Here is a 24260-nt window from a genome sequence, read left to right as displayed (position 1 = left end):
CGGAGGGCTGGGCGCCAAAGGCCTTAAGGAATACTGACTTCTCCTCGGAGGGGATTTTGGAGGGCCAGTCTCCTCTGTTTCAAAATCTTCAGTATATCAGAGAACGAAACATCCTCAGAGGAAGACCTAGGGGACCCCTCCGATTCCTCGAGGTCAGTATCGGAAGTGAGAGGCTCGTCCTGGGAGTCTATGTGCTTCCTCTTGCAAGATTTCTTTCTGGGGGGTTCCTCAGGCACAGGCTCTGAGGGCCCCCCAGAAATAAGGGGACCACTCGTGGGGGTATCCTTAGGCCCTAGCACTCTGCTATCCAAGGATAGGTGGGTGTCAGAAGCTCTCGCCGATGTTGTGGGGGACGGAAGAACCGATCCGAGAGAAGTAGCTGACCTAGCCATCGTGCTCCGCATAGCCTCGAAGGCAGAACCTCCCGAATCGGAGGACCGGCCACCTTCCAAGGCCATGACCGGGACCAGTGTCCCCACAGCCGAGGCACCAAAGGGGAGGCTCGGAACCGAAGAGTGTTCCGAGACATCCCCTCGGGCCCGACCGAGGAGACCTGAGTCCCGAACCCTGTGGATGGAACCGACAAGGTCGGAGCCGATGCGGTCACCGATAAACCCCGCTGGGGGATCAGCGCCGGTGCAGGAACGTCCCTCAGAGCAGAACTTACCGGCTCCGACGACAAGGATGCGCTCGGAGGAGGAATAGCAGGTACAACTAACAGAGCTGGCTCCGGAGCCGACTGGGTCGGAGCCGAGAAAAGTTTGGCCAACACCAGCAACTGTAGGAGCCTCTGCACCACCCTATCGACATCCAAATCGGAAAGCCTGGAGGATTTGGAGGAAATGGATGGAGACCTAGACCTCCTATCTGGAGAAGCTTGCCTCAAACTTGGCGACTGGCTCCGAATGGGTTCCAAAAATATCAGAGCGGACGCAGACTCACTTGACACAGCTACCTCCTGCGGCCCCGATGTCGGTGGAGCCGACGAAGCAGATTCAACAATGGTAATTTTACAAGGTGGCTCCGAAACAATAGATGGAGCCAGAGACCTCTTCTTGGATTTGGAGGATTTAGACTTTGACTGGGAGCTGGGAGCCGAACCCAAATCCTCCTCAAAGGACGGTTTTAGCAGTCCCTTTAGGATCAATTTGTTTTTCCCCTCTTGGAGCACCCGAGGACTAAAGGCATGGCAGAAACTGCACGACTCCTGAAGGTGGATGGCTCCAAGACAGTAAACACAGACCGAATGTCCGTCTGTGATAGACATTTTATAGGCACACTTTGTACACTTCTTAAAGCTCGAGGGCTTATGCTCTTTTTGTTCCTTAGACATGCGAAGCCAACAATTGTAGCAGCCGCTACTGACAAGAGGCGGGAAACTGCAGACACAGAAACCAGTGAACACGAAAAACACAAACAAGGCACAGGGGAGAACCTCTAAATAAAACGGTTCTCAACTTAAAATAAGAGAGACGCACCTAAAGACAGCCAGACAAACATCACAAGGAGGACTAGGTCCTCTAACTTAAACAAGCCTAGCCCGAGAGAGTAAGGGATACCACACGCAAACACACTCGCAACCTACAAAAAGTAATGCAGCAACAACACTAATAACAACTCTATTTGAATACACACAATTAGCCAAAAATTAGCCAAAAATCTTCACAAGAAAGAGTTTTTTTGCAATACTTAGCCACAGCCAAGTCGAGACCACATCCGAGCTCTACAAGCGGCAAATGAGATCTTGGGATGTGGAGCAGTGTATTGTGGGATACCATCTTAGCTCAGCCAATCAAAGACTTTTGAGCTAGTAAATAGGCCTAGTCGGAGCAGACATTCGGCTCCGAACCCACAAGTGAAGAATGTAGGCGAGATAGGACTACATAATATACTGAATTTAAAAACATGGTAAAAAATAAGAGAGAAAGAGAGATGGAGGGAAAGTACCAAGAATTATTTACATAAGTTGACAAAGGTTAAAGTACAGCGAATAAGAGGAGTCTAACACAAGAAAAGGGCCAACTGAAAAGTGTCAAAGGGAAAATAAGGGAGTATTTGGATAATATGTCTGAGTTTAGAAAGACTGCTGTTAAGCTACTATTTTCTGATAATTTCACAGCACAAAAGCGATTCAGGCAACAGAAAGTATTGCTGACAAACTTAGGGAGCATGTAACAAGAAAAATAACCAGATAGCTCTATTACAGATATTTCAGTAATTTGAAAATGTGTATAAAGCAGAAAAATGTGAAAAAGAAATGGATAAAGGGAAAATTTATGGAATACTTAATTATGCCAAGGTTAGAGGAAGATGAGGCTCAACACTTAATAGCACAGACAGGAAAAGATGAGATACAAATGGTGATATATAACCAATCAACAGGGAAGTCTCCAGGAACAGAAAGTATGTTGTGTAAGTTTGTTGCTACGAAGGAAGTGATAAAAAGCTGGAAGGTTTTGTTTAGCCATATTTAAAATGGGGGCGGAGGGTTGTACCAGCAGCTTGGAAGAAAGCTGACGTGCCAGTATTACTCACAGAGAGCAACACTTCAAATAGACCAGATTCAAGTTAAAACCATGTTTATTTCTGTACTAGCTAAAATAATGACAAAGATGTTGCCATAACTGACAGATATGGATCAATGGGGTTTTGTGGGGGGAGGCAAACATTTGATGACAATATAAGAATGATACTCCAAGCATGAAGCATACTATACAGAAATGCTGCTATTGTCGTTGGGTCTTAATGCAGAGAAAGCATTCGAAACAGTCAGTTGGAATTTTGTGTGTTGGCAATGGAATACCCGATGTTCATAAGAATCATTTGCATATATTCCATGTGCCTCTGATACAAGAGGTTTGGGAGGTCACTCAGTGGAAGTTCTAGCTTTGCCAGAGCTTTCATTTTGTTTTTACTGACTGTTTTTCAGTGACCTTCTCACTCATTGTTTTAGTCTGATACAATAGTAAGATTAATTATGAGGATGTATGAAGGATGGGAGGGTTTCTCTCTGACAAGTTGTGTTCGAACACAGGAACCAGGCATGGATGGATGCCCTCTTTCCCCACTGTCATTTGCTCTCTATTTACAGCCATTAGCAAAGAAAATGAGGGACTCTCAAACTCATGTACATACTAGTATGAAATTCAGGATGTAACTGGTGCTCTGTTGACAGATGCAATAAATAAATACATGAATATGATATTGTTTTACACTTTAATTTCAGAAGAGAATGTGTCAGTGTTGTGGAATAATTTGATACAGTTTCAAGTGTTTTGAGGACATAAAATAAATGAAGATAGTTTACTGCTACAGTCTTTATGTATCCATACAAATTACTTCAGCAATATCCATACACATGGTAAGATTAAACATTTAGGTTTATGGACTAAAAAGGATTCTATTATGACAGTCAAGAGTGTGTGGAAAATGACTGAACAAAATAAGCTCTTGATTATGGATATGGACAGTAAGATACAAGCAGTGAAACTGTTTGTAGTCCTTTTAGTTTTATATATAGGACAGTCATATTTTTATTAATCATAGCCGTGGTGGTACAGCGGTAGCATTGTTGCCTCACAGCAAGAGGTTCTCCTGTTCAATTCTCGGCTGGAGTGCCTTCTGTGTGGAGTCTGCATGTCCTCCCCACGGTCAAGTGGCCTCCGAAAGACATGTGTGAATGGTCGTGCCTTCGCTGAAGATTGGGCGTCGGGCTGGCAACTCGGCACCATAAAAATAGACTGCCAATAATTAGCGGACCGGAGATCCGCTGTGGCAACCCCTAACCGGGAAAAGCTAAAAAGACAAACAGTTATATTTTTTTTATTAACCAGAGGAAAAGTTACAGACAATAATAAAGAGTTGAAGGAATTTATCTAGGAGGGGACGAGGGCAAGAGTTAAGTGGAATAAGTTGATTCTCCCTATAGAACAAGGTGGTTTTAGGATTACCTGATCTGAAGGGATATTTGAGGGCTATGCATTTAAGGCTTGTACATATAATATAAGCAAAGGTTACAAGTCAAAGTGAGAAGTGAAGATGAAATGGTGGTGGTGGGGAGGTCAAGAAGTAATATGAGAGTGGGATTTTGGATGCAGGTCCTTAAAGAGAACAACCACCATGCATATTATATTCATAAAGCAGAAGAACATATTCTATGAAGTAAATCAACACAGGGATGGGGAAAGGAAAATTTACTAACAGGGATGACTGCAAGTAGGGGTATAAAAAGGTAGGCTGGAATTTCCTGGAGAAAATCAGCAAACAAACCAAGGTTCTGGTAGCAACTAACTACGGATGAGAAAGGTAACAGAGTGACATGAGATGAGCAGAAGTCAGGACTGCAGATTAGAGACTACCTTCCCTACCAAGGATTGGTACAGTATAAGCAAACAGGATGGGATAGGGGACTGTTAAATGAATGACCTGATACTGCCTTTAGTAGAGTCTAAAACAGAAGTTGCTGCGAAAAAAGGGATAAATAGTAGGTCGTATAAAATACTTCATAATAATTATAAGAATACATCAGAGAAGATTAAAAAAGCTTGGGAAGGTGCTACGGAAAGTCATCTGTAAAGCACCTAAGTAAGCAACGAAGTTCAGAAAGGTTATGATTTTTGTTTTTGTAAGTGTCTGCATACATATTTCTACATCCAATGAAGATTTCAGAGAAATTATCCTTACTTGGATAGCAAATGTTGAAGGTGTGATGGGCAGATTAAAAAAAACTCCATAATACTTTGTGTCAGACAGTGTAGTAATGCAGCGGTAGCATTATCGCCTCACAGCAAGAGGTTCTCCAGTTCGATTCTCAGCTGGGGTGCCTTCTGTGCGGAGTCTGCATGTTCTCCCTGTGTTCAGGTGGGTTTGCTCCAGGTGCTCCAGTTTCCTCCCACGTTTCAAAGACATGTATATGGAGCGTTTCTCCCCAGGCCTCCACTGAAAATTGGCTCATTCCAAGTCGGACTTTCCCTGTAAACAAATGTTAAATAAAGAAATAAATGGTCGTCACAAAATAAATGATTCTTCTGAGCTGGGATATAGGAACTGAATTCCCCATAGTACTGCCTTACTAATTCTAACCTTATTGGCTGCAAAAATGGAAATCAAAATCTAAACAAACTGTGACTGAAGTGATGAAAATTGTAAAGGAGATAAAAAAAAACTGGAAGTAGGATCTTTAGAAAAGGGAGGAGCAAATTACAAAGATATAAATGGAAATTGTGGGAACAATACATGCATAATAATGTTCAGGAGGAGGAGGAATGAAATTTAAGGGAAGGAAGGAAATGAACAAGTCATGCAATGTTGGAGTGAATGAAAATTATTAAAATGTATAATGCAAGAAAGCAACGGAAAAGCGTTGGTATTTATATATGTACTCAAGTCATTCAAACACACATTTAATAAAGATGTTTAAAAATGTAATCATATTATGTAGTTTGCAATAATTACTATATATAGTTACCCAAAATCCATGTCCCACTGTGGGCAGTTCAAAAAGTACCAGCACCAGTACAGAAGAACCCCCAATGACACCCCTATCAAGACAGACAGGTGACTCCCCACCCTGACTGGTTATGCCCTGTAGATTAACCAGTTTTATTCACTGGATTACATTTGCGCTAATATTTTATCTATCCATCCACTATCCCTTTTCCTCATTTTTGCACACCGGGTTGGGGTGCCACATTGACAGTAACAGTCATCTAGAGTCAATGTTCAAACCTCCAGGTAGCTAAGGCTGCTGCTGTTCTTCCACATCATGTACATCCATTTACATCTATGGTCAATGCACTGTGTCCAGTCCACCTACTGCATGTCTTTGGAATATGCAAGGTAACTGGAGCACCTAGAGAAAAAAAACATGCAAACACACAGAGGACGTGCAGTCTCCACACAGAAGGCACCTCTGCTGAGAATCGAACTGGACAGCTTCTTGTTGTAAGGTGACAAAACTACCTACTGTGCCACATTTAATGCTTTTAATTTTTAAATGACAATCTTAGGTGGAACAGTGCTGCGTGTCTTAGCAAGACCAAAATAAGCATTAAGAACCACCACAAGATCTAAAAGGCAATACCCCTCTCCCTGCCAAATCCATACTGTTCCACATCTGACAAAGGAAGGTCCTCGGCTTCACTCTGGATGATCTGCATTGTAATTCTCTTCAAGATTTTACATACAATACTAGTCAAGAATAATAGGACAAATCTGTTGGGGTCTAATGACAGCAAGAAGGAAGGTCCTCTGCTTCACTCTGGATGAGCTGCATTGTAATTCTCTTCAAGATTTTACATACAGTACCAGTCAAGAATAATAGGACAAATCTGTTGCGGTCTAATGACAGCTAGAAGGACAAGAGGTGCAAGTAAAGATATGAGAGTATGAGCAGGCCTAAGACAAATGGAAGAAGTAAGGTGGGAGTGTTGCTGCACAGCAAATATCTACAACATTCTCATGGACTCAACAGAACATACATCTCCTTTCAAAATGATCAGTTCAGACCTGACTGTGAAGCACAGGGCAATGGGACGCAGCATACCTAGGACAGGTGAAGAGGTAATGTAGAGGAAGCAGGAGGAGCAGCAGTTATACGCAGGCTACCTGTAGTACTCAGGCATACTCAATACAACATGCAACCTCTCCTGTGAAAATCTTCATACATTTATGCGCAATGTTATGCTTATGCCTCAGAAATTAATAAAAAGGGACAAAACAGAACATTTTAACTCATTTCCTCCAGTACAGCTCTTTTGAGTGTGTACTTTAACTCCCAGTTGGTGTGGGTTGAGCCTTTAAAAAATGAAGTTATCACCTTACAGTTCTAACAAATATTCATTGACAGCGGTCAAATACCAATACAGTTGTGTTTACCATCATGTATGCTTCATGGTATAATTTTCTGATACCTTGTATATAGCATGGTTTTGGAAGCATTAATGCAAATATGAACAAGCAATATTTGACGCCTAGAGGCTCAGTAGGAGGTAACTGCAGAAATGCCTGGAGGTGCACTCGGCTGCAATGAGTATACCTCAGAAAAAAAAAGTTCTTAAGAGACACATTCTGCAGGGAAACACACAAGAGAATAAGTTAACTACAAAGGAAAGACAGAGTTATGGGACAAGAGAGAAGAAGCATTTTTTTCACAGAGAACCCTCTAGATAAATGAAAAGCTCCTTTAGGGTACTGTAAGCTTGTGAGGGTATTTCAATGTAACGTAACACACAATAGACTGGTCACTAAGTAGGGTCTGCAGTAAGGCCAACAAACAAGTGCGGGAGTAGACTGGATAGGCTGTGTGGGAATTATAAACTGGCAGATTCTCTGTAGATGAATACACTGTGTAGAAAAGGGAATTAGAGGTAAGTTACAGTGTCACAGTAGCAGGTAATCACAATAAGTGATGATTCGGAGAAAAAACACACAAATATTTTATGACCATTTGCACACTGCAATTCATGACAGAATCAAACTGAGTAAGTACTCCAAGATTTGTTAAATTAACATACCAGGAAGCAGTCTGAAAGTAATTTTTTATTGAAATAACCCTGAATCTGTATACTTTAATCCAAAAGCTTTTCCATTCCATCACAGAGCAATGTTTTTCTTACCTCCTCTTCTGTGAGCAGGTATTCTGGAGGTGGATTATAGGATTCCTCATGCCCTGGAGGTCTCAGCTTTGGTGCAGGTACGTGCATCTTATGTCGTCCCAGGATAGCATTGGGATCCTCCTTGGCCCACAGATCATAGAATTTGGGAGTGTCATCCTTTGGTTTTCGGGGCTTAATCCATCCCATTTTTATGGCATGGACCAACTTTGACACCTGGAAATAAAACAGAGAATTTATCTAACTAGATAGAACAACCTTTCAAAGTGAACAGGGACAGGTAAATGCTTTTCACAGTACTGCAAAGTATCACAAATACTAAAACGTGCGACCAATACGATACCTAGTTTCAGGACACATTTTCCAGTATTAAAATGACAGAAAACGTAAGTTTTTTGAGTTTACTACAACCTCAGTTTACTGTGTGTATAAATATCAGGCACTTCTTAGGATCTATAACACACGAGTGCTAAAATATTTGTATATACAAGTAGCTACGTACAGAGTAATAAGTGACAACTAAGAAACACTTGTATGCATGTGTATCTATGACAGGTTTAAAAGACTGCACACAAATTATTGTGTGACGGGTATGAAAACTGGTATAACAGTTTGTATGCAGCAGTCAGTGTCTGTCAGAATGAGGTAGGTACAAGACGCAGTGTGCATACCACTATTGCAGAGCACTATTTTGTGACAAGTGGAGGAGACCAGCTGCATGCCAGTGTGAGGCAAATGTGCAAGTTAGTCTGCAACAGGTACTGGTCAAATAATGCACGTGACTGTCCTGTATGTGCGGTTAATGACATACTATACATGCTACTAAGCAACGAGAATTGAAGATAATAACGTGTAACAAATGTAACAAAAAAATACAAATGTATTCTTTTATGCCACAGGTACAAAAAGTATCATATAAGGGACTAAAGCACAATGCAGGACAGCGATCACGCTGCCACCCTAACTATGTAACAAGCAGTGGAAACAGTACAGTGCAACAGATGTTATAAAAGTCAGTGAGCAGAAGTCGTGAAAGATTACAAAACATAGTAAGCTGCAGGTGTAAAACGACATTAGCAGACTAGGAGCTGACTGGGGAATTATGCTTACACCCCAGAAATGATGAGATGGGACTTACTAGAGCAATACAGTTGGAGAAATTTTTTTATGCTAATACCGGTTAAATGGGAATGGGGTGTGTATGTCCGCATACAACATATACAAAAACAGAAGTCCTGTTGGTATAGTAAAGAGTGTATCAATCTCATATTCTGAAGGCTTGAGCTTGAGCCTCACACATGGTAAGCTTCAAATTTTGGGATAGAGTTGGGATAATGGTCAAGGGTTTCACTTCTCAGATACAAGGTACAGGGTTTGATTCTGACCTCTGCTTACTGGTTAGGCTTGTAAAAGTGTGCAGACTAATAGCCTAGTATATACCTATAAACCTAAGAGGCATATTTAAGTGTTAAGGGTGAAAGGCAGAATACAGGCTCTTGCATAACAATGGAATGAGTGCACCTTGTGACAGATGCAAGAGGGCTTGAGCAATGGCATGCCTTTGTATGTCGAGTGTATGCCTGCATATTTCAATTCAAGTGCAAGACGCAGCATGTATGCAAAATGACTAAATGTGAAAGAAGGTAACCAGGTTAGTGTGATAAATTAGAAAACTTGTGCATGCCATCTGCCTGTACGGATGAACCTGCAAAACCTAGTTAATTTAAGGACTACAAAAATGCTACTTAGTCTCTTACAAGTTTCTGAGAGGTGATTTTTCCCAAGCACTTTGTGCTATGAAAGACCTCCTTCACACATCAAAGAGCTCAGCTAATAACCACACCAGTGAAGTGAACTTCCACTAGAGCTACAACACCTGCTGGCATGACAGGTTTCCAACCCAATGCGTCTCCTACCTTTGGGATGTACTCCCTCTGCATATCAAGCAGTGTATCTCTATGACAACATTTAACCTACACCTCAATGACTGGAAGGGTAACAGTAAATTAATCCAAAAACACAAATCCCTCAAAGGAATACCACTCCACAGGGACAGGATTAATTCATTTATTAACACTTCTGGTACCTCGGCTTTTCGCCCTCTCCTAGAATACTCTTTTGATACAATCCCATCCCTATATATATATATATATATATATATATATATATATATATATATATATATATATATATATATATACACACACACACACACACACACACACACACACACACACACACATACATACATACATATCAAGTACCAATTAATCAATCAAATAATTAAGAACCCAATTATGCAAAAAGTGGGTAGCTAACTAACTTCTGCCTCCTAACATCATCCAAATGTTCTAAAATCCAAACTTTAACCTTCCTAGCTGTCTGTCCAATGTAACAATATGTGGGATGACAACCACAACCTCTCACATAAATTACCCCACAACTATTACAGTTATAAAATTCGTTGGCCCTGTAAAGCTTCCCATTAATTTTACACCCATGCAAATTACTAACCCGGTTACATACTGAACAACTTCCACAATGACAATTACCCACTTTCCTATCCACCACACCATCATTTCCAGAACTGACATTTCTTTAGTTCAATAATTCTTTAAGGTTACTGGATCTCCCATAAGAAAAAATAATATGTTTTGGGAAAAGGGAACCAATGGAATTATCTTCACTAACAATTTCCCAAGCCTGCCTCACTATTCTTTCCAAAATGGGGGGAAAATTCAGAATATCTGGTGACGAAAAACAACCTTTCGTCACCATCATTTTTCTTCATAACTTCCCCTCTAGGATGTTCCCATGACATCATATTCCGACCTCCCACCTCCTCTAGAACTTGGCCTTTGCCTACTGAAGCATACTATCAGCATAGCCTCGAGCTCGCAATCTAACATATACCTCATTCAAACAATTTTCTTTATGCCTTAATTCAGAAGTGTTGTTAAAAATCCTTTTAAAATCTCCATATGGCAAAGACTCAATTAGGTGGTGGTGGTGGTGGGGGGGTGCATACTAGTGGCATACAAAAAGTTAACAGCGGTGGGTTTCCTAAATGGTCTGTGCTGAATCCTCTGCTTAGCATCAACATAAAAAAAAAAAAAAAAACCTACATCTAAAAATGAAATGCTGTATCTATCTGTACTCCAAGTAAATTTTAAACTATGCCGGTTATTGTTAAGTAAACACACAAATTCCAAAAATTCCTCTTCCCTGCCTTTACAAATAAACAGCAAATTGTCTATATATCTTTTGTAATATATTACATTGTTCAAAAATATTCTTCCATTATCATAAATTGCCTTTCAAAATTCCCATGTAAACGATAGCATAAGATGGGGTGAAAGCCGCCCCCATCGCTATGCCCTTTCTTTTGTAAAAAGAAATCATTTTTCCATTTGAAATAATTAGGAGTTAAACAAAACTCAAGAAGGACAAGCAAAAATGAAGAACGGGGTCCTTCCCCTAACTTTTTGGCCACGGCTTCCATACCCCATCTCCTATCAATATTAGTATACAAGGCATTCACATACACCGTTGCCCAAAATAAATTTTAATTCCATTCAAAGTTACAAAGATCTTGACACGCTTCATATGTATTTTTAATAAGGGAAGGTATAGTCAAAATGCCTCTTAAGATGAAAATCCCAAAAAATGTTCACATTTTCCAAAAAAGATCCTATCCCCAAACTGATAGGTCTACCTGGGGGTTAGAAAGGTCTTTATGAATCTTGGGGATGGCATATATAAAAAGGATGATTTGGTGTCTTAATCAATTTCGTAACATCCCTATTTTTCAAAAAACCTAGCCTTTTCCCAAGTTCCAAGATTTCATTTAGCTCAACTGAAAATCTTTGAATGGGATTATGTTGCAAATTAACATAACAACCCTATTTGGACACTATTTTCAACACCATTTCATCATATTGAGATGTATTCATCACCACCCAATTTCTCCCTTTATCAGTCATTTTAAAAACGACCTTATTCAAGTTAGACCGTAATTCTTGTAAGGCCTGCCATTCCCCTTTACTAAAATTGTAAGAACAAAAGTCCTTTAAAAATTCACCAAAACTGTTCTCCACTTTTTTACGCACCAAATTTTCAAACACATTTATTGTACTACTTAATTTAGGAGGTATAAAGGTGCTATCAAAAGATAACTTTGGCATATCAAGATGTCCACACCCAGTGAAAAAAGCTTTTTGTTCAACATTAGATTCAACATAATCAGCCACATCCCCATCACCAAGTAAATTAATGCCTGGTATTAATGCTAACGCTCTCCAATTCGGAAGAAACTAATTCAGCCTTATTATTCCAAAAGTGAAGTGCTTCCCCACAGCTCATTCAGTCCTAAGCTTAGTATAAACCCAAGAGCCTATAAAAAATACTGTTAGACCTGTTGAATACAGTTCGAACAATGACAAAGTAGTTTTATTTTGGACTTAACAAAACTGAAAATACCTTAAGACTCATGTCTTTAGCTTTTAACACTACAAATAAAATGCAGAGTATATGACTTTTTTTTAACCTCTCTCTTTCAGATAAGCTATCACCACCCTGACTTTAACATGTATTAATTCCGACACGTCTTAGCATGGAAAACATTTCTTTGTGCTTTATTTTAATATCTTTTTTCTGCTGGACCTTCCTGCCTATCAAGCTCCCAGAATGCTCCACTGACATTAGCACCATTTATGATTTATCTGTCTGAGAAATCAGGGTTTCAGAAAGTTAATATCACACTTTCATTTGTTACACAAACATTCAGCTTTTCAAATTTTGTCTTATCTAAAGAGAATTTGTGTGCAGTCTGTAAGCGTCAACACTATTATGATTTTCCGTCTTTTGAAATACTCTTATTAACTAATTTAGCTAGCAGGTTACTTATCTAATGAACTAGATCTGATGCACCTCACATATAGAATACTAATCAATTTCCTATAAATTGCAACCTCCTAACCAACTGACTATATACATCCAAACTGTACTCCACACAATCCTACACACTGAAATGCACCTTATCTAACAAATAACATAATTTGAAACATAAACAAGCATTTTTTGCAAGGGTGCAAGCCGCCCATGTCTCTATACCCACTACCACATATGTAACAACTCTGACATCAGTCAAATATAAAGGGAATTAGCAGGCACCCTGCAATACTGACTGTGTCCTCAACTGCATGTTTACACAATACTGAATATGACCAGTTACAACACAGAAGTACTGCAGGACAGCTGACACACTCAGTTACAGCTGTATTGGACAAATAGCGTATTCGACAAGTATTGCTTAATCAGGGAGAATTTCATTATCAGTCCCACAACAATGCATCCCAAATGCTTCTGATAAACTGTGCAGCATCCGGCACACTACTTGGTCAAAAAACGTTACATTAAACTCTGAAGGTTTAAAAATGAACTTCCATTAAACATGGACTAAAACTGCCATGTGTTACGCATTATTCATTAAGTTTTAATAACTTTTTGATTTCAGAAATGTATACTTGGGCAGACTGTAAACAGAAGGTTTCACCAGAGCTTATTTTGACTGCCTGCCATAGGAGGCTCCATCTCTTGTCGAAGCTGTGTGTGTGTGTGTGTGTGTGTGTGTGTGTGTGTGTGTGTGTGTGTGTGTACGTATTTAAATCTGCAGCGACAGAGCAATTGCAAATGTAATAAGTGGTTGATTCCTACATGTTTATAGTTTCCTGATCCATTGTCCTTGCTGTTCACAACAAAAACTTACCTTTTCCTTCTCTATGAGTGAAGGTATGAAGCTCCGTTTATCAGCAGGCCGATTTGTTACAGGGTGAATCATCTTCTCATGAGTGAAGAAATCTATTGTTGGCTGAAAATATAAATAAGCATGTATCACTGACCTTCATATACAAATGGAACACAAGTGTTTTTTAAACACTAATCACCAAATGCATCAAATTCACATGCAGTACAAATGGGAAACTATATAGCATATCTTTTTCAACTCTGTAGCTATTTATCAAACAAGGGTGTTGACACACACACACACACACACACACACACACACACACACACACACACACACACACACACACATACTTTCTTTCTGTTTTCTGCATTGTGACATACAACAATTTAAAACTTAAAAGAATGCCCTAGTATACTGCCCATGCTTTTATTGTATTATGGACTAGGGATTTCAGCAGGCTTTTTTTTTTACCCGCTTACGTCTGATTTTAGAAGATTTTCTGTATTGAAAAAGATGTACTTGTCTGGAATCCTGTAAGGGGGAGACTACACCTGGAACGGGAGATATCTACATTCTGGAAGCTGGTGTACAATTGTAAATATTATGCTATGCCACTGTTGGCAAGGCCTACAATCATGAAAACCAGCCTTCCACATGACACAGTAAAGTCGAGAGACAGCTGGACTGACTGACTGACCATCCCTGAGAATTTCTGAAATCCTATGGTCAATGATCAGGGCCTGCAACACTGGCCAGGTGACATTATGCAACCAATACAAACAGACTCTCAAATTAACAAGATGGTGCCTCTCAACCTGTGCATTCCTGAAAAGACACAGGTACACGCTTATTGAAATGACAGGACTCCTACAATGAAGTGTTTGGACTTTCCTTAAATGTAAGCTTATTGAGCACAAAGTGTTATCTTAATTTTCAGACACTAGAAGTCATGCCTTTCTGCACAGTACTATACAGCAATGCAGCTATGTACTTCATGAATCTTTTAATGTTGACGCAAATCTGAAATATGCTCCAAATCACTTTGTGCCCATCTAAAGCCCACTTAATATTTTACAGAGCAAAATATTTACATACTTCAACAACAAGTATAGCGGACTACAAAACATCAACAAACAGTTAGCCTCTTACATTAAACATCTAAAGGCTTTAGGACAGCTAAAAGTCTCCTACCTCATAAGGATTGAAGCGGACATCACCAAACTGCCCTTTCTGCAGTCGCTGGATTAGGTCTATCTGTTCATCTGTCAGTTTGATATTGGCTCCAGTCATCTTATCACGGACAGTACGCCTGGTAGAAAAATAGATCTCAAATCACTTAGCAAAGATTAAAACTAAAGTGTATGCATAACAGTATTCAGGAAACATACAGTGTAGTGTGTGTTTTGTGTCACAAATATGCATACAAAGGCAAAACTGTGAATTAAATCTAAATTGTATAAAATTAAGGAAAATCATTTCCTTTTAATCTACCTCTTGATCAAAGTGAAAAACATCACAAAATGTTTATACACCCTGCAATGTAATTCTTGTCCTCCAGCAATACTGATGCAAGCTTCCCCTTAACTTTATCTAGGGTTAGGTTGCTTTAAATCACATCTGACACATACACAGTACCCATCTCATACTATCTAAGTAAAAGGGAGTCAAGGGTATCTAGTACATGTTATTTTAGGTCACACCGCCTTGAATTAAAAGAACTTTTTCTAGTATTTTCCAGATCAGTGGTACTCTACACAGTACTGTCTTTTCTCAAGCTGCCCACTGGCACACTAACTATACAACAATCTGTCCAATTTCTGCTACTACAGGCAGGGGATTACTTGGAGCTATGTAAGCGGATTTATTTTTTATACAGCCTTGCTGGACAACATGTTTCCAAACATACACAGGAAGTTGCATCTTCATAGCTGCAGATTCACAGGAATATGAGCAACATTAAAGAAAAGTAGTGAACAAGACAGTAAAAGTAGCCAGTAGCATAAAAGCAGTGTGCTCTAAAATACTGGCAAATTAATGTTGCCTCACACAGAAATTAAAGTCAGAATGAAAGGAAACGAGTGGAGAAAAAATAAGCCAAGAAAGGAGTGAGTATGCAAGAAGTGGAGTACGGTTGTGGTAGGGTATGGATCAAACTTTCCGACGTAAAAAATCCAATAGAAACAAATTCAAGGTTATGCTGCTTAATGCAAAAGGTCCCCCACCATGAACCACGTGAACCACTCTGCCTACCTGGACCTACTTGAGTCACTCACTATACAGCTAAACACCTTGGTCATGGGCTATTTCAACTATTCTGCCATCAACTGGATGTCTTATATGAGCACAAACATGCTTGCCCTAAGGTTCTTAGACTTTGTTAATACAACTGCTCTGGAACAGACAGTCTGCACCCCCACAAAGGGCACGAATGTCCTAGACATGGTACTCACCAACACAGGGTGGGGAGTCTGCACTACCCTCTGTGTGTTGCCCTCCCTGGTAAGGTCTTTTCATAAATCAGTCTTATTCGAAGTAACGATCATACCTGACCCCCTTCAAGAGCAAAAAAGATGAAAAATTTCTCCAAAACAAACTATAGCTTCCTAAGTGATGGCATAAATAGTTTCAAATCCCATGCTACTACTGTCAACAATGACTCCTAAACAGAGGTGTACACAAGTGACCTATATAAACACCTATACAAATGTACAGACTCGGCTGTACCTGAATGGATCAAAACAAGGTCCTCACAAAAAAAAAACAAACGCCCTGGTGGACATCAGGCATAAATAAGTTATGCAACAAGAGGAAGAAACTAACATCTAAGAACAAAAGGGAACTGACTCAGTACAGGAAGGACACTCTCCACAGCTTGATGAAGCAAATTAGATATTGTGTAAAGCCCTCTAAAGTCAATTACAAAGCTAAACTAGCATCCCTATCTAAGGATAATCAAAAGGCATTCTTTAGCTACATCAGAAATCAAAAAAGGAAGGCCCAGCTTTGTGCTGAACTAGCAGTAGACGGTACCACTCATACTGACCCTGAGGACATTGCCAACCTGCTAGCAGACAGATTTAAAACAAACTTCACCCCCCCCCCCCCCGTTCCTACCAGACATGCCTCACAGCATACCAGTCCTCTACCTAGTATCTCCAAAGAGCAGTTCATAACTGCAATCTCCATGGGCAAAAACACAGCCTCTAATGGACCGGATAACATCCCAGCCTGCCTATTAAATGGTCTAAAACAGGACCTAGTGGAACTACCTGACACTCTTTTCAAATCACAGTCTAAGTACTGGCTTTGTCCCAGCAGACTGGAAAAAGTACAGTTGTGTACACTTACCATAAATGTAGATGTTAGAGTGTATTCACTGTTGCAGACATCACCTGTGACTTATCCCTGCTGTGGTAGCCCTTGGTCGGCCTGAATACCAGAGTCAATGTTTTTGTGCGCCAGCTGCTGTCGCCTGTAGTCTGACGTCAGGTCGTCAGTGCTATAAAGCAAGCCAACCGATGTCATTATATCAGTTTTTCCTGCCCTAACCCATCAGAAGTACAAAGGAAATGAGAGAAGTGGTCCTGGTGGCTAAAAGCCACCTTGGGAAGCTTGTGTCCCCCTAGGGGAAGATGTTAAATGGGGGATGGAGGGAGGGAAACCAAGACTGCAACAGTGAATACACTCAAACATCTACATTTATGGTAAGTGTACACAACTGTACTATGTTCTTCATGTTTCACTGTTGCAGTCATCACATGTGGGAGGCTTCCCAAAGCTGAGGAAAAGGGTGGAAGGATAGGTAGAGTCCTAGGTATGGGTCAGGAGGCCCTGCTGAATTGCAGAGGCAAACCCTGCCCTAGACTTAGAAAAGAGATATAGGTGGTAATGCTTTGTAAAGGTATAGACAGCGGTCCAGGTGGCTGCTTCCAAGATGTCCCTGGTAGGTACTCCTTTGAGGAAGGCAGTGGAAGTGGAGGTTGCTCTAGTGGAGTGGGTATGGATAGACTTAGGTATGGGTTTCCCATGTAGTCTGTAGCAAAAATGGATACAGTGTGAAATTCATTTGGAAATTATTTGTTTGGAGATGGGCTTCCCCTCTGCCCCTGGGGCAAAGCTTACAAGAAGCTGGTCTGTTTTTCTGAATGGCTTAGTATGGTCCAGATAGTATCAGAGTTGTCTGTGCATGTCTAGTGAGTGTAGAATTCTTTCCCCCTTGTTTTGAGGGTTGGGAAAGAAGGTGGGAAGGTGTATGGCTTGGTTAAGGGTGACATCAGACACCACCTTGGGCATAAAGGAGGGGTTAGTCCTCACGGAGACTGTCTGCGTGGAAAATTATGAAGGGCTCGACAGCCATGATAGCTTGAAGTTCCTAGACCCTTCTGGCTGAGGTGATAGCTAGTAGGAAGGCAGTCTTCCAAGAAAGGTATTTCAATTCTGTTGAAGCGGCAGATTCGAAAGGAGCTAAGGTTAGTTTCTCTAACACATAATTCAGGTCCCAGGGTGGCGTCAGAGGACTTCTGGGAGGCCTGATATTAGAAGCCCCTCTGAGGAATTGCTTAATCAAAGGATGAGCGAAGAGGGGTGGGTCTGAATCATAATGCGCAGAGATGGCCGAGGCATGGATTTTAATAGAGGAGAAAGAGAGGCCACTATTGAGCAACTCTGCTAATTAATCCAGGATGAGACGGATGGAAAGTTGGGAGGTACTGCCCCCTTTTGATTGTTTCCAGGAGCAGAATCTTTTCCATTTTCCTGCATATGATTTTCTTGTGCTAGGCCTTCAGGCCTCTGTGATGATGTCCAGGACATGTTTGCTTAACAGGGGCTCCTTGTTAGTTTTTAGTGTATAAGCCATGCTGAAAGTTTGGGAGTCTGTAGGTCTGGGTGCAGTAGCTTCCCCCTCGCCTGGGTCAAGAGGTCTGACATCAGGGGAAGCAGCTTTGGGGGCTGTATTCTCAGACTGCGTAATAAGGGGTACCAATGCTGTCTGGGCCAATCTGGAGAAATGAGGATGGCCTTTCATCTCTCCTCTCTTATTTTGATCAGAACCTTGGGAATAAGGGGCAAAGGAGGGTATGCGTACACAAAGAGGGAGATCCAGGGGAAGGTCAAGACATCCACCTTTCATGCTAGGAGGTGATACTCCCTGGTACAGAACTTGTGCAGCTGGTGGTTGAGGTGCGAAGCAAAGAGGTCCACTTCTGGGGTCCCCCACTCCTGGGTAATTTGCAGAAAGATTTCTCTGTGGAGCTGTCATTCGTGGGGGTCCAGTAAATTTCTGCTTAGCTGGTCCGCCAGTGTGTTGTTGATCCCTGGTAAATATTGGGCAATTAGGTGTAGCCCCATAGAGGTGGCTGTAAGCCAGAGACTCATAGTTAACCTGCACAGGGGGTAAGATTGGGTGTCCCCCTGCTTATTGATGTACCACATTACCGTGGTGTTGTCTGTTTTTATAAGGAGGACCCCTGGCCTGAGATGGGGTTGGAAGGAAGTCAGAGCCTTTTGCACTGCCATTATTTCTTTCTGGTTGAGGTTGAATTGAAGTTGCTTGACATTCCAATGGCCTTTGGTACACCTGCCTGCTAGGTGAGCCCCCCCAAGCAATGTCTGAGGCTTCGGTGGTGATGGTCTGGCCAGAAGGGCAGAGGATGAAGGAAGACCCTTGTTCATGGCACAGGCCTCTGCCTGCCAGAGAAATTCTGCCCTTATACAAGGGATCACAAGGAGAGTGGTCTCTAGGGACTGTGTGTGCTGACACCAAATGTTCTTTAAGTACCACTGATGTTTTCTCATTTGAAGCCTGGTGAGAGGGATGAGAAGGATGCAAGATGCCATGTATCCCAGGGCTTGCAGGGAATTCCTCGCAGTGAGGTGACTTCAAGAAGCCAGCTGGGTGAAGCTCTGCTTTTCTGTGATAGTAAGGCCATTTGGGTTGCTGTGTGTAGCACAGCTCTCCCAGGAAAACAATTTTTTCTGGTGGGGTTTTGCTTCGATTTTCTCTCACTGATGGTGAACCCTAGGGAAGTTAGGAGGGATTTGACAAAGAGAAGGTCCTGGAGCAATATTTCTTTGCAGTCTGCCTGAGGCAGTCTTCCAGGTAAGGGTAAATCTGTATATTTCTCTGTCTGCATAATGCTACAGCCAGGGCCTAGCATTTGGTGAATACTCTGGGAGCAGTAGATAGGCCAAAGGGCAGTGCAGAGAACTGAAAGTCTTGAAAGCCTGCTCTGAAGCACAGGAAATTTCTGCACAATTCCCTGATGGGGATGTGGAGGTAGGCATCTTTTAGGTCTAGTGTCACAAGCCAGGCATTTTGTGTGAGCATAGGCAGGAGCTGCTGCAAGGTTAGCATTCTGAATTTGGGGACCACCAAGGTGTTCAGTTTGGATAGATCCAGGATGGGGCGCCAAGTGGTCTCTTTTCTGGGAACAAGGAATAGTCTGGAGTAAAAACCTTTTCCTGTTTGATCTGAAGGGACAGGTTCTACTGCCCCTGTTTCAATGCTTCTGTCCACTGGTTTGGGGGAAGGTCTGGGTACCCTCCGGGAATACAGAGTTCGCTGAAGGAGAATCTGTATCCCTGAGAAATGATTTTTAAGACCCACTGGTCCATGGTTATAGAGACCCAATTGTCCTTGAAGAGGGTGATCCTTCCTCCTAGTTTTTGATGAGTGAAAGGAGGGCAGAAAGAGGAGGGAGAGTCACCGAGAGTGCTTGCCATAGAAGCTTGGCTTAGAACTCCCTCCGTTAGAGACGGATATGGTCCACTGTGTTTCTTTGCTGGCCCTGGGCTAGGGGCCTGGATGGCCTGTCTCTGCAGGGCTTACCTTGGCTCTGTCTGCTAGGTGCAGGGAAGGCCCAGTGCTTAGAGGGAAAGTTCCTGCTGAATCTGGGAGGTTGAACTTGAAAAACGTTTACTGTTTGCATAGATTTTGGTTTGTCTTCCATCTTTTTAAGCACCTATTCTGCTTTTTCCCCAAACAGGTGTTCCCTATCTACGGGTGCATCAATAAGTTTAGACTTGACATGATCATGGAGAGGTTGTTCCTTCAGCCATGCATGTCTCCTAATAACAGATACTGTCACTGCTGCCCTGCTAGAGGCTTCTAGGGTGTCATATCCCCATTGTAATGAGTGTTTTGCCACTTGACAAGCAGAGTATAGTAATTCTGCCAGCTCTTTTGAGTTGGCACCGTCAGGGGAAGTAGTAATCTTATGTTTTAATTGTTCCAAAGTGTGTTGTTGATATTTTAACATATGGAACTGACAATTGAGTGCTCTGATAGCTAAGGTTGCAGAGGTGTATACTTTCTTACCCCATCTGTCCAGAGCTCGGGAGTCTTTGTCAGAAGGAAGAGGATTCTTCCTTTGGGTACCTGTACAATGACCTCAGGGTCTGCAGCAGGATTCCTGTACAAGTATTTGTGAGAATCCGGGTACTTTGTAGTATCAGTCAGGTTTAGTTGGAGCAGGAGGCAGGGCATCAGGAGCTAAGCTGGATTCATGGAAAACATCGTCCACCACTTCCAAAATAGGTGGGATGGCCAGGGGTCTGTGCTGGGACAGGTCCAGAAACTCTCTAAGTCATTTCTTTGACTGTGGGAAGTCTTGAGATTCCCACTGAAAATGTTCTCTGAGGAAGTGAAGGGTTACTCCAAAGGAGAGGTCCTCTGGAGGGGAGGCATAAGGGATGGATTCCTCTGCATCTGAATCCTCATAAATACTTAAGGGATGTTGTTCTTCAAAAGCAGAATAACCAGATTCCTCAGACTCTTGGTCTGTCAATTTCTGGAGAAGGATGTCTTTTCCTTTTTGGAGTGCGGGCCTGAGTACCTCGAATAAGGGAGATGAGATCCTCGGCCATTTTACGCATTTGAGCTTGGGGTGGGGGAGCAGTAGCAAGATGGTGGATAGAAGCAGATTTCCTAGGAGTGGCCTGGCCTCTAGGCCTGAGAGAATCTGTCGGTCTCTGAGAAGCGGTAGTGTGATGCAAAGACGTCTGTTTTTGTCTAGAATCGGTAGTGCAAAAGACATCCTCGGAAACCGGTGGCTGCATCGCGGCTCCAGACCCAACCGAGACAGCCAAAGGCTCCAAAGAAGAGGATTTCTGCAGCATACCAGACTCCAAAAGGGTCTCGGAAGAGGCCTGCACAGACAGCGAGTTGGGCATCAGAGGCTGCAAAAGCGCCTCACTGAATTCCGGAGAACTGATGCCTTGCTTAGCGGTAGCGTCGTCGGAAGGCTTAGCCTTGTGTGGCCTGTCTCTATCTTTATCTCTATGTTTTTTCTGAATGTTGACAGATTGTTGGCTGATGGACGCCATATCGGAATTCGAAGACAGAGCACGAAAATAATTGTCTACAAAAAGAGCTCTATGTCGAATGGTTCTCGCATTAAAGAGGGCACAAAACCGGCAACGAGGGACGTCGTGGTCTGGGCCTAAACAAGTGATGCAGTTAGAATGAAAGTCTTGGTGTAGGATCTGCTTTCCATAAGCGAGATAATTAACTTTTTCGGACATTGGTTAGAGCAAGAAAAAAGGGTCCCCAATGGGGTAAGTAGCTTTAGATGCTTTCTGCTGAAGTTCAACTTCTGGTAGTGACCAACCAGCACTCGTTAACTGCTTCTGTTACTGGCTCCATGTCAAGAAAGACTGATATAATGACGTTGGCTGCCTTGCTTTTTAGCACTGATGACCTGATGTCAGACTACAGGCGACGGCAGCCAGCGCACAAAAACAGTGATCCTGGTATTCGGGTCGACCGAGGGCTATCACAGCAGGGATAACCCACAGGTGATGACTGCAACAGTGAAACATGAAGAACATCAGCAACAGAAATTCCCCTGGAAAAGGGGGTCCATCAACTCACCCTGGGAAGTACAGATCCATAAGCCTAACCAGCCTTATCTGCAAGGCCATGGAGAGAATCATCATGGACCTTCTCAACACACAGGTGTCCTTCAAACTCTTGACCAGACCTAACTTGGCTTCATTAAGGGTAGATCATGCTTATTAAACCTGGAGGACTTCTTCGAGAATGTCTCCAAAGCCCTGGATTAAGGCAAAACAGTACATACAGCCTTTCTTGACTTGGCCAAGGCTTTTAACACAATCCCCCACGCAGGCATCATTAAGAAATTCGCCCAGGGAAGGAACAGGAAACTGTGGCAACTCTGACACAGTCAATGTTGAGGAGTGATAGGTCAGTGAGTTCCCATGACAGAGCAAAGGATGACACAGGATGAAACTGAAGAGAATGTGCCACAGGAAGATGCTACAGAACTCTCTACAAAATGCCCACAAGAAATGGAGAACAAAGAACGTGTCCTTAGTTTAGAAGAAAATGAACTAAGAGAAGAGTTGCTTGATTTAATGGAGATATATATATTATGATCAATGAAAGAAACAGACTGCAGGTCAATAAAACTCAAAAAGTCAGAAGTTTGATAAAACAAACGAACACAGTAATTAGGACTGTTCATAGAGATCCATTCGATATAACAGAAATAAACAGGATATATTACATGTGTAGCTAAATTAATAACAGATAAAATTCTACCACAAGAACACAGGGTAGTAAGGGAAAGGAAGGGGAAAAAATCAAATACCATCACGGAAGTATCGGATAAAGCAATTAAGACAAGAAGTGGCACTGTTAGAAGAGTATAGAAGAGGGAACAGATCAACAAAAATACTTAGAAAGATAGACATGATAAAAGGAAAGCGGATCAGGATCTATTGTGTACTATTGCAAATAAACTAAAAATCTCAAAGGCAGAAAAACTTAGAAGCTACACAGAGAAATATAAAGGAAAAGTACAAAATAAGAAATTTATTGATGACCCCAAAAAGTTCTACACAGAATTGGAAAACAAGGCAAAAGGAATTGAAAGACCATCCAAATAAATAAATAAATAAAAAGTATACATTTTGGGAAAATATCTATGAAGATCCTGTGGAACATAACAAACATGCTAAATGGATAGAAGTAGTGAGAGAAATAATAAGAACTTCAAAGGTACAGGACATGAAATTGGATGAGGTAATGGCCAAAGAGACTGAGATAAAGTTAAGAAAAGCCTCCAACTGGAAAACCCTAGGCCCAGATGCAGTGCCTAACTTCTGACTAAAAGTGTTAACATCTCTGCATGAAGATTTAGCCATTAGTAAAAGCTATTTATATGAGCACCCCAAACAGACACCAACCTGGTTAACAACTGGAAAAACGATGCTCCTACTTAACAGAGAGCCTGCAAGTTATCCTAAAAGTTACAGACCAATAACTTGCCTTCCGACGTTGTATAAACTATATACCAGAATTGATGCAGACAGAGTTTATAGTCATTTAGAAGAAAATTCAATCATGGCAATAGAACAAAAGGGTAATAAAAGATCATCTGTTGCTAAATAAAGTTGTAATGGAGAATTGTAAAAAGGGGAAGAATCTAAGTACTGCATGGATTGACTACAAAAAGCATTTGATATTATCCCACATTCATGGATAAGACAGTGCTTAAAAATGTATTCCAGGAAAAAACAGTCCAAATCCACCATTCGATAGTTTAAAAGCTCAGGACATAAAGAGCATAAATAGCAGAACAAAGCTTTCGAATAAAAGACTCTTCTTTAGTGTTTAATAAAACTGTCATACCATAGCACAAGCATATATACAGCAACACAGCCAATCAAAGTACAGACTTAATAATAGCAGCAATTACACCCTTAAAGTGCCCCACATCTTATAAAAGTTCCATTAAAACTGAGCCTCATTGAGGCTTATATTTTGTCATGTCTATCTTTTAAAATAGGTTTTATACTATTATTCACATTCAAACCTGGCATATGGTCAGCTCTAAAAAAATAATCCATTTATATTCAGCCAGCTCCGTTTTATT

General features: G+C 41.5%; 1 protein-coding gene across 1 annotated transcript in view; it reads right to left on the bottom strand.

Annotated features, from left to right (window-relative positions):
* Nucleotides 1-24260, bottom strand: part of BOP1 (BOP1 ribosomal biogenesis factor) — a 1722797-nt gene that overhangs the window by 283951 nt on the left and 1414586 nt on the right. The window contains exons 6-8 of the mRNA XM_044067692.1: nt 14554-14671; nt 13381-13482; nt 7617-7829 (exon numbers count right to left, since the gene is read on the bottom strand). Coding sequence (XP_043923627.1) covers nt 7617-7829; nt 13381-13482; nt 14554-14671 — 433 coding nt within the window. The remainder of the gene's footprint in view (nt 1-7616; nt 7830-13380; nt 13483-14553; nt 14672-24260) is intronic.

This window comes from Protopterus annectens, chromosome 3.part1 (assembly GCF_019279795.1).
Source record: "Protopterus annectens isolate FY-2018-M chromosome 3.part1, PAN1.0, whole genome shotgun sequence".
Classification (NCBI taxonomy): Eukaryota; Metazoa; Chordata; order Ceratodontiformes; family Protopteridae; genus Protopterus; species Protopterus annectens.
This window is presented reverse-complemented; position numbering and strand designations above follow the sequence as displayed.